This window comes from Ciona intestinalis, chromosome 14, assembly GCF_000224145.3.
Source record: "Ciona intestinalis chromosome 14, KH, whole genome shotgun sequence".
Classification (NCBI taxonomy): Eukaryota; Metazoa; Chordata; class Ascidiacea; order Phlebobranchia; family Cionidae; genus Ciona; species Ciona intestinalis.
In genome coordinates this window covers 3,256,105-3,267,214 of record NC_020179.2, presented here as the reverse complement: position 1 = coordinate 3,267,214, position 11,110 = coordinate 3,256,105, and the positions used below count along the sequence as shown (strand labels likewise).

Here is an 11,110-nt window from a genome sequence, read left to right as displayed (position 1 = left end):
GACCTACTAAAAGTTTGCTGTTAAATGTACGATAACGTAGTATACCCACCTTTGCAGCTCGGATAGGGATTTTAAAAGCAGCGTAGATCTCCTTTGGAGCCTCACGATTTTGTAGAATAGTATTATGCATAGATATTGTATTACCACCGATGAATCAGTTAAACATCAAGCGAAAAGCACAGTTGAATATTTTAAAACAAAACAAAATTTTATTACGTAATTTGGTATAAAGCGCACGATATAGTGGAAAGACAGATACCCATTTCCGCCTTCATAGATGGAGCAATTGCACAGCTTCTTACAGATCACACTGCAAATACATGAAACATGGTTAGCGGTGGTTTGGGAATAAATGTCTGGTTCCTAAGATTGCTGACTCACGGCATTTCAGGAAGGTAGCGCGTATGCTTTTGAATACAACATCCGGTGATTGAGAGGCGTCGACTCTGGTATGCAGTTGCTTTTTCGCATAGTAATCCACCAGTGGCACAGTCATCTTGTGGTAACCTGCGAGTCGGGTTTTCAGCGCACTTTCATTGTCGTCCGCTCGGCGTATCAAAGGCTCACCAGTGATCTGAAAGAAAATTGGTTAATGACCGGTTTTCTGTGCGACTTCTAATCTTTACGCACTCACAGCGGGTCTATTATTCGCGTGAAACGAATTATTCGTTCTGAGAAATAAATTCGAGGTTGGAAGTTGGTAGAGACAACGAGACGGCGGATACGAATTACTACCGCGAAAGGAAATGGAAACATTCTTTTCGTTTCCCCACGGGGTTTCTGAAGCCAAGTTTAACGGTTGTTACAGCTAAAGTTAAAACAGGAATTCAAGCGGAACGACTTCCCACTAGCGTTATAAGCGCAATGAATTCATAAGTACAAGAGCGTAAACATGGAAAATTACTTACATCATCGGTCATCGACTTTTTCGGTGGGTTGAATTCAGTGTGGTACGTTCTACCGCTGGGTTTGTGAAGTAGCCTGTAAAAAAGTTTTATCTGTAAACACTGACAAAAACACACAACGCTAAAGGAATGCAAACACGAGATAAGAACGTTATATTACTTACCGATGACCAGTTACGACTCGATTTTACGATGATAGGTAGTTTCGCATTGGCACGATGGATATACTGCATGTTCGTAAATACCACAGGCAGTATATAACCACTGTGATAAAGCAAAACCTACGCGGTTCCTTTGATCTCCGATGGCGGCTGTTCTGAGCTATTACAGGCGGCGAGAAGGGCGAGGCAACCATGCTCGCAGTGCCAGAGAAAAGTACGAAGTGAGCTTTACTTTCCTAGAGCACTGTGCCGGGGTCGTTCGCGCGTTAACTTGGGAAACAGAGCGGAACGATATGGGCCAGCGGGCAAGAATGTTAAGAACTCGACAATTTAAACCAAAGCGCAGCAAGCTCTGTTTACGCAAAGCAGATCCGCCCCGAGGCGCTGGGAGCAATCGCACTTCTATTCTCGTGCAGCTTCGCTTTTTCTCAGGCGCGTTACACTGCGCTATTGTTAGCATGCACACAGGTGATTTTCCGCTCTGCACCACCAACTGTGCGAAACGGTATGCGCGTCGGAGGCCGATATCGACCAAGCATATCTTGCGGAGAACCAGGTTTCCGAATAACGTAAAAGTTAGTAAGGTGTGGGCGCAAAAAAGCTTTTTGTGCGCAACTATGCGCGTTTAACATTCCGTGGAAAAAATCTACTTCATTGTTCGATAATAAAACGCCTAAAGCTGTTGGAAAGTGCTCTCACATGAATAATGTATATGTAATAAAATCTAAGATTTATATCAACGCTTAAATGATTAGAAATGTGAAACAAATATATCCAAAATTAGCTAGCTGCCCTTTTGTTTCCCAGAAAAGCAAAAAAAGTAAAAAAGAGACTATTTTACACTGACTTATATAAGTGTCACGGTCCGTACACTCAATGGATAGGTGTAGACCACACCCATTGCCCAACCAAGCTACTTACAAGTGGTTGTTTTAAATATTTCTGTTATGTTTGCAAAGCATAAAATTTTCCATTAAAGCATAGCAGTTAGTTACAACAGAAATTCCATAGCATATTTGCAGATTATTGAATAAATAAAAAAGACCAAGTAAGCAGTATTTTAAACATTTATGTTATAAAAGTTATATAACAATGTGGTAAACTTGTTTGTTGTCAATTATTTGATGAGCAAGCAATTCAGCGTTTTGTTAAGATGTTTGCTGACTAAGACAATCAATAAAGATAGTTTGGAAAACACTGTTCTATTTTGCGTGTGTCTCTTTATACTACACAAAAATATAAATTTTATATGAAACATTTAACAATATATAAAACACTACACAAAAATAGAAATTTTAGTCACAAGACATTCTTTACCTTCCACAAATCCTACTAACTAAAAGTGAATCATCAATCCCAAACTCAATCACAGAATCTAGTTCGGAATTTCGCTTTTCAAGTAACTCATCAAGCTAAAAAAAAATAATATAGAATTATAATTACATATTCAAAATAGACACTGCTTCTACCATTTTCTGGCCTAAAACTGATAACAGAATAGATGGAACTAATGGACACTACCCTGAGTGTGTTATTTTACCTCAAGAAGTAAGTAGACAACCTCATTACTCTGTTAGACTCTTAAATAACACAGGGACCACAAAATAAACAGACATGTCACTGCAAGTGATTAAGTGTAGAGTGACCTACAAACTTAACACAGATATTTTACTTTTTGCTTGTTTAATTTAACAACCTAGTCTTTAATCCAACGTCATTAAATAAAAATGAAAGAAATTTAACACAATGTTGGTGAAATACATTTAAAATTAGATTGTTCATATAAAATCATCATACATTCATACCTTTTCAGCTTGTACTACTGTGCGTGGAAATCCATCTAGTAAGAAACCTTTTGAACATTCTGGCTTGTCCAGGTTCTGGTTAATCATCTCCACAACTATGTCGTCACTCACCAATGCCCCTCTGTTCATAATCTGTATAAGATAACAGCTTCACTAACAACAATGGAGTATTACAGAACAAATAGATTCTTGATTTTTTGGGACCATGATAACTAACACTTCAAAATATCAGTTGATAATGAATCACTGAATGAGTAACTGTTCATTCCTTTGACTGGGAAGAAGCAAAACGCCGTAACTTTAATGAACAAACATTGGAACTTTGTGCTTGTATAAGACTCACAGCAAATATTAGTTAATATGAGTAATAAAACGTAACTACAGAATCAGAATGTAACAATCTTTTCCACATACATCTTTCACTTTTTGTCCAAGTTTGGAACCCCCAGCTACTAAAGCACGCAGCATGTCACCAGTAGAAAGATGGCAGGCACAGAATTCTTCAGCAAGCTTCGGAGCCTGGGAAGGAAAATGTGGTCAACTGTCAATCAACATGAACCCTCTTAAAAATGTCAAATACCAACATTAACATTCTCTCATAGTGAATAAAATAATTAACTTAATAGTAAAGAAACATCTTAATAATACAGTCAGCACTTAATTTGTAAGCCCTATTTCTTAGAATACTACAATATACTCTGTAATTAAACGACTTTACCAAAAAAATGAAGTGAAGCATTTTGATTTTTTTTAATATATTAGAATTGAGAGTAACATATAGTAATTTGATTGTAACCAAAACGCAAGCCTATAGCATATAGTTAACAATATACATACATGAAGAGTGAAGAGTGTTGTATAATCTATTTTTTTAAACAAATGCAAGTATGCCATCGGCTATTTTTAGTCAGTGCCTAATGTCGCCAGCTATTTTTAGTCCGTCACTACTATAGTGCATTTTGCATGTCTTGTTTTCAGGGTAATAATGTTACCTGAGTGCCTTTACCTGCTCCTGGGGGTCCAAGTAAGATGGCACGCACTCCTTTTCTATTATCAACACCCACTGCATCCTTCGGGGCCATTTCTTATTTTCTATTTAACCTGTTCTAAACTATTATGAAGCAAAATAAACTGTTTAGATTTTTTGCATTACAAAATGTAGGGTCTAGTGGTCTAGAAAACAGACATTCTATAAACATTGCAGATATACACTGAAATATTTTAACTGTCATTCTAATTCCAAGTGAACTAACTTCTAATTGAGGAATAATTATCTAACATATTTTAAACAAGTGTAAAAAAAAGAAAACTATAGACTTTTGTTTAATGCTTAACCAATTTCTAACAAAAACAAAGAACATTTCAGAGAAATGGTATAAAAAGATTAGTAAGCCCATTTTGTTATTTTCTTTAACTATAACGTAGTAATACAAATTGAGATAAACGTAATTATAGGTAAATGAAACTAAAATAAAGTTTTAAAATTGCTTAATAACGTGAAAATCCTATAGGTTTTACGTTGCATCGTACACGAAACGTTTGGAACAATTGTAGCACCTATACACCAGTTAATACAACCAAACTGCATGCCACTACTTAATAAAAGTACAATTAATATAAAAAACAAAGTTACACGCCCTTACTTGACTTTTTAGAAAGCGTAAAAGTAGAAATCAAATTGAAAGCGGCGTCCATGCAGCCATGCACGTGGCAAAGAAACCATTAAGGCGTGACGCGTTTCCCACCCTTCCTTTTTTCACGACGATTAAAACAATTATCGGGGAGTAAAAAAAACGCCTAAACAATCTCAATCTAATGTATCGAAAACGCGAAAAATGTTCAACGAATTAAACTTTGTGACAAATGTTATAACACCAATTAAAGTCTTTTGATACTTTTAAAATATGTAGAAAGGTTTTGTACAGCATGTCTTTTGTAACACCTAATCATTCTAATGTATACTTCAGTAAGGCATTGTAGTTTATCCAAACCTCATAATACACATATACATTAGTAAATAAGCTTTATCTACCGTTTTTACTGCTGACAAATTACTTTTTCTTACAATCACCTTACAATCTTGGCAAACAGCACATTTATTTTACTACAATTATCGCAATTTCGAACACCATGCAGTGAAAAGACATGTACCATAGAAAACCACAATGCAAATCCTTTATTGCACGTTTTAAGCTCTGATAAGTTTAGTAAGATTTGGTAATAATATGTAGTTTTTTTACATACCAGAAAGGAACAATGTTTCGCAACCATGTAGAACGTATTTTGGAACTGATTATGTACAAGATTAGATGGTAAAATGGCACATTTTGCAGCATTTTTTGCCCTTGCAGCATTTTTCTGTGAAGCATGCATCTCAAGTACGTAAGAGAAAATACAAAAAAATAAATTTTGATGAAAATTTGGGTTAGCATTATGTTTCACAGCAGGTTTGCTGTCACAGCTAGGTAGAAATACGTATCACAGATTTAAAATGGAACTTTCAAAATCAGTCACGCAAAGCAAGAAATCCTAGGCCTAAAATAATTTAAAATACAACACTGATAGAGCAGGATTGGTTATCACACATGTGGATTGTGAGGTATTCCTAAAATTCCTTGGCACACACCGAGTCTATAAACTGATTGAGCGATCCCGAAAAGTGGAGCAATAGCCATGCAGCGAGGAGCAGAACCACGGAAAAATGATTTGAAACCTTCTTCTTTGTAGATGCTCCTAATTAAAAAAAAAACTTCTTTTTTTTTCGGTTACTTACAGATTTCAGAACAATTAAAACAATGTGAAGAAGCAGCCAAAAGACAAAGTATTTGATAATGGTTAAAAAATGAATAGCTCCTATTTTTAATACTTTCAAGGTAAGATTTTAATTGCACTACCAGTAGTGTACCATACAGATTTGCAACGAGTTTTAAACTGTTCTATTCTATGTGGGTGAGGTTCTACAGTTTAGCAGGCTATAGGACCTAAGATTTAGGTCAGAGTTGGCACAGTACTTTACACTTTAAAATATATCAACTAACACATATTACATTTTTTTTAATAAACAACAGTTACAACTTCCTACCTTCCACAGTCAACAATACCAGTGTATTTACGCGAGTGATGGATTGATTGGAGTCTTGTCTTTATAACTGCAATTTAAAAAAAGTCTTTATAACTGTGACTTAAAAAAGTATTTATAAGTGTAACATAAAAAGTCTTTATAACCGTAATTTAAAAAGTCTTTGACGAGTAGTGTTGTAAATATAACCCCCAAAAAATGTTTGTGTAAGATGTACATTTTGACAGCTTTAACAGGTAAAAAAGTAAAAGAAACACAATACTGACAGCATAGAAGAATTCTTGAATGAAAAAATACTCACAGTTTAAATAGAAGAAAGTACTAACTATACATTTCATAATTTAGTTAAAACGCTTTCGACTGTACATTTTGAGACCCAATCATGTTTTTTTTGTAAATATTTATTTAATTATTTAAGGTAAAATATTCTGCCTTTAACAAAAAGTAAACTGCGTTCTATTTGATCTGAAGTCATTCTCATTCATATGAAATCATTCATAGCATTGTGGGTGGACACATACTTTGTTGAACGGTAAGCTGAACAATTGAATAAAACTGGACATCAGAACAATAAATGGAATGGATTGTTTACATTCCTATAACCATACAAATATTTCACTATAATTGGTGTCTTATTACAACACAATGTTTGAGTGAAGAATTTGAGGTTATGTTATATTATCTGAAAATGGATTTACATTTTACAATATAGCCAGTTTTTATATATATGCATAAAACATTTAACTTGCTTTTGAGATCAGTAAGATTAAATATTTACGCCTACAGCCTGATTTTGAATTTTTAGTGAACAAAGGCTTAGTGAACAAAATTATGTAACATAACATAATTTAATTTTTACTCAATTCATTGAAAACAGTAGCTGTTATTTAAAAATTGAAGAGAAGGGAATCAACAGGAAAATATAAATTGCAATTAATAATCAACCCACCATCAAATGGATTAACAGCCACAGCTGCAAAGCCCGCTGCTGTCATGGCAGACACAAGGTTAACCCAGAAAGGAGCTTTCTGTGAGTCTTTTTGCCACAACACTTTGGTGAGATAGGAATACAATGGAAAGTAGATCATAGAGAATGGGATGTCCCTGAAAGGTTGGAGATATATAAACAATGTACAGCAAACTACAAATTGTATTTTGATTTAAAATTTGTATTTGGATTTGGATTTAAAATGAATGCGACTCATTTATGCTCGTATGGTGGGGCATTGACTGTCTTTATAACACGGGTGTTCTGTTTCATACACATCATGCCCGGTTACACATTATCTCATATGTAACTTTGTACGTAATTCTTTATATTATTTTATTTCAGACTAGATGTAACTTATTTATGCTTGCATGGCGGGGTATTGACAGTCTTCAGAACACGGGTGTTCGGTTTTATGCACCTCATAAAATGTCTACCAAATAAAATAACAATAGAGATTATAGCAGGCATAATATTGTATATAATATAACACATATATTACCTTAGCCATGTTGCAAGACCACCAGAGTATATACCAGAGAGACCACGAGTCTGGCGTACAATTTGTAGCGTGTTACGATAAGATACCACTGCCCCTGTGCATGTTTATATGTTAGAGTATCAGTTTAATTGTCAGCTATACAAAGTTGCAATACAATATATAAGTTTGTTAAATCTATTTTCCAATCATAGAAAAACAAAAAAAAATTGATATTAAACTATTTTTTCTAATCATAGAACAACAAAAAAGAAATATGATTAAATTAATATGAATAAATGGAAATCAATTTAATGCAATGTAATTACTGAGTATTAGCAGCCTTTGATTGTGAAAAATCAATCAGTAATTTACAGGTAATGGAAAGCAAAGTACGCAAACGATTTTGGCAGAAATGAAATTTTTAAATGCATTCCAAATTGCAATGTTTTTCCCATGAGGAAACGGAAAATTTTAAACTTTTTGGAAGTACCTCAATAGTCAGAGTGTTTCACTTCCAATTAGAAAAGGTAATAAGTACGTCAAAAGCATGATTAAAAACTCAAGTATTGGGGAATACAATCAATATTTCTACTTGAAAAATGTTGGAGTTTATAAGGTGCAACTGATACTCTGTATATAGGCCTATACTACACATATATATGTATAATTATATATATATTTGTATATTTGTATATGCTTATTTGTTTCATATGGGATTTGAAACGATGTTTTATAAATCAATAACAAGTTAATACCTGAATTTACTCTTGTTGCATCTTGTCCAGATATTTTGAACATCTCCATTGGAATGGTGATGACAGACTGTGAGAGTAAGGGCAGAGGTTAAAACATGGCCTTAATTAATATTCCATTCACAGTATTCATTCACACATATACGGCTAGTTGTGAAGAGTATTAAACATATGCCATAATATATAGTAGGTTGGGGTAAGAGGAGACACCTTTAGTACATAATATCCAAATATCCTGGTTGTGTTTTAAACAATTAACAACGGTCTATAGGAGTTGTGCGAATACGAATTTATATTTCTTTAATTTTTTTGTTTACTACCAAATAAGACGAGATAATTGAATAGAAAGGTGTCCCATCTTTCCCTGCACTACAATACCACTACATTTCATGGAAATATAATTTGAAAGATAATAAATCCTATACCACATAATAATGCATGGTTATCAAGATACAGGACAGATAGGTAACCACAAACATACTGCTCCCATAGAACTACAAGTCTGTTAGCAATGCTATTTTTATGTATTAAATAAAACTAGAAATAAATCGGGATAGCATTGTTAAACACATTTTTTTGACATTTTGTATCGTTTTTAAAATGTGTTTTTTTTAATAAATATGCCCAATCAATTAAAGTTAAACTAGCGTATATTGCCTTTCTATATCTAAATGTGAAATGTCCAAAACATAACATATGTACAGTGGTTCTTATGTTATGGGATACAGTGATGAGACACTCAAGGGCCCTTAAACGTCAACTCACGCTTAGTGATTGCTTTCAAAGTGAAGCAGCTCTGTAAGTTTGTTTACACTTCCCTACCCTTCATACTGTAGGCAAGGAGTCTTGCATTATTAATGAGAACTATCGACTGGGACTACAGTTGATTTATTTTAAAGACTTCTGTTTCCTGTTAAACTGTCAGCACCTGTCCAAAACTTTTCCATCATTTTCTACTTGCGTTCTATCGACTGAGACTATAGTTGATTCATTTTAAAGATTTTCGTGTTAAACTGTCAACGTTGGTCCAAAACTTTGTCCATCATTTTCTGCTCTAAATTAAAACTTACCTGGCATAAACCAGCAACCGCACCAGCTAGAATCTCATGTCTTAGCTTAATAGAGCTCCCATCATGATAGAAACCACGGACATAATCATTCATCCCCAACTTTATTGCTTTCTCAGGCATTATGCAGATAAGATTTGGCAAAGAACCTGGTTTGAAATATTTAATTATTGTTATTTATGTAGCCATGCCCTTAAAAGCATAAATTAAAATTTAGGTATTAGTATTTTTGTAATTAGCCCACGGCTAATGTATTGTTAAACAGTATAAACCAGTATAACTACATTCCTACAAATAATATTGATTTTGAACATAGCAATTACTTTAATGAAATAACAGATTACAATAGTTTATTGCAGTAAATTAGCAATTGATCCTTAAGGATTATCCTTTTACATTATGCCGAAGAAATCCCCTGTGTAATAATGACCTTATGTTTAAATATTACTTAGTGATGCTGCATGGTAACTGTGGCTATTTTAAAATCAATTTCCTAAAGTGATTGAAAGTGTTGGCACAAAGTGACAGCGTCTTCAATTTGACAGACAGTACCAATATAGGCGTCTGACATTTGGGTGTATGCCCTGGAATAGGTTAGGATACCACATATGAATACCCTGGGACATTGGGTTTACAGAACGTGGTAAATTGGTAATATTGCAATCATTAAATAGGCAATAACATGGGCCATAGGGTAAGGCTATGGTATAAAAATATAAACTATATGAAGGTATGATGAAATTGTTAAAATCGGATTCAGATAAAACGTGAATACCATGACCTACAATTGAACAAACAGTTAAAAATGTTAATTAGCTTTTAGAATACCCTAATTTCCCAAAAGATAAGGCAGTATTACATTTAATATATCAAGCAAAAAACATTAAACATTCTAACCTCTGTATAAACCTCTCAAGCCCTCCTTGCGCTGCACCTCTATTATACAGTGCCACCTGAAAATGAAATTAAACCAATGTAGAAAGTGGAATTGATAATTTAAAATGTTGAAAACTTTTTGTAGTATAATAAGCAAAAGTGCGAGCTTTATAAAACGCCAAAACATTTTAAATTACTGGAATAATTGTTTTAACAATTTTTAGAAACCATAAGATTATAAACAAACAGTAATTGAAAGAGCAAGTAAAACCATAGAATGAATTCAACAAGTTAAGACAGACTGAATATTCCAGTACTGTTCGTGCATCTCAACGATTGTCACTTCAATGGATAGAAATTATGTGTCTCAAGTGTTTACTGGTACCAGTTGCAGTTACTGCTAAAACGTTCTTGCCAGGTATTAGGTGCAACACGGCAAAGCGCTTGGAAAATAAAATATATGTGAAAGAATTAATCAGCGCAATAAACGAACCAACATCATACACTTCTCACAACCCAGGGGTTCGTGTCTCCACATTGAAATAACTTCTGAAAAAGTAAGCTTGTGAAATTTAAGCCTAGTGCCCTATCTGTATTTATCCAATCCTTGTTTAATAGCAAGCAGCAAAAACAACTGTGAACATTGCGAAATATTTAAGTAACAGTTTTTTAATTTCGCGATAAAATTTTTATTTTACATTTCTTGTAATTTTTTGTAAATGACTTACGCATTGTAAAAAAATGGGCATGCAACATTTTATATGTTTGACTACAATATGGTTTAAGTCTAACACCTGTTAGTAAATAGTACACAATATGAAAATGGAACAAAATAAAACCAAACGTACAAAATGAGTTCCTTATAAATGCAACTTACAGGCCATTATACATGCGAACTCCATTTTGCACTGGTTGATTTTGAAGTCGTGTTTTGCAAAGATCCAACGGAAAAGTGGCAACAATGCCAGCAAATCCAGCAATACATCCATTTCCAGT

The 11,110-nt window shown here is 33.9% G+C and overlaps 2 protein-coding genes and 2 non-coding genes across 6 annotated transcripts; all 4 read right to left on the bottom strand.

The window, feature by feature from the left end:
- Window positions 1-120: 120 nt before the first annotated feature.
- Window positions 121-4,595, bottom strand: LOC100181027 (adenylate kinase 2, mitochondrial). 3 transcript variants are annotated; one of them, XM_026837616.1, is made up of 8 exons: window positions 4,515-4,595; window positions 3,878-3,977; window positions 3,286-3,390; window positions 2,872-3,003; window positions 2,384-2,478; window positions 909-981; window positions 382-574; window positions 121-310 (listed from the first exon to the last, which is right to left on the bottom strand). In XM_026837616.1, exons 2-8 carry the CDS (start codon window positions 3,938-3,940, stop codon window positions 306-308), a joined length of 666 nt encoding a protein of 221 aa, XP_026693417.1. In that variant the 5' UTR covers window positions 3,941-3,977; window positions 4,515-4,595; the 3' UTR covers window positions 121-305. The 3 variants fall into 3 exon arrangements, with proteins under 3 accessions (XP_026693417.1, XP_002129443.1, XP_009860848.1); XM_002129407.3 differs by having other exon boundaries at window positions 3,864-3,977; window positions 4,515-4,594; XM_009862546.2 differs by lacking the exon at window positions 4,515-4,595 and having other exon boundaries at window positions 3,864-4,030.
- On the bottom strand, window positions 1,119-1,175 carry mir3598 (microRNA 3598). The gene has a single exon (NR_034327.1). It is a non-coding gene; the product is annotated as a microRNA 3598 (primary transcript).
- Window positions 1,262-1,316, bottom strand: mir4034 (microRNA 4034). Its single transcript, NR_034427.1, has one exon. It is a non-coding gene; the product is annotated as a microRNA 4034 (primary transcript).
- Window positions 4,596-4,949: 354 nt separating the features above from the next.
- Window positions 4,950-11,110, bottom strand: LOC100184180 (mitochondrial glutamate carrier 1; the record flags this gene model as incomplete). Its single annotated transcript, XM_002129737.3, is given in 8 exon segments — window positions 4,950-5,604; window positions 5,954-6,020; window positions 6,900-7,054; window positions 7,441-7,534; window positions 8,175-8,241; window positions 9,242-9,387; window positions 10,136-10,191; window positions 10,992-11,110. Coding segments are annotated over 8 exon segments (858 nt in total), but the record flags the coding sequence as incomplete, so codon positions are not given.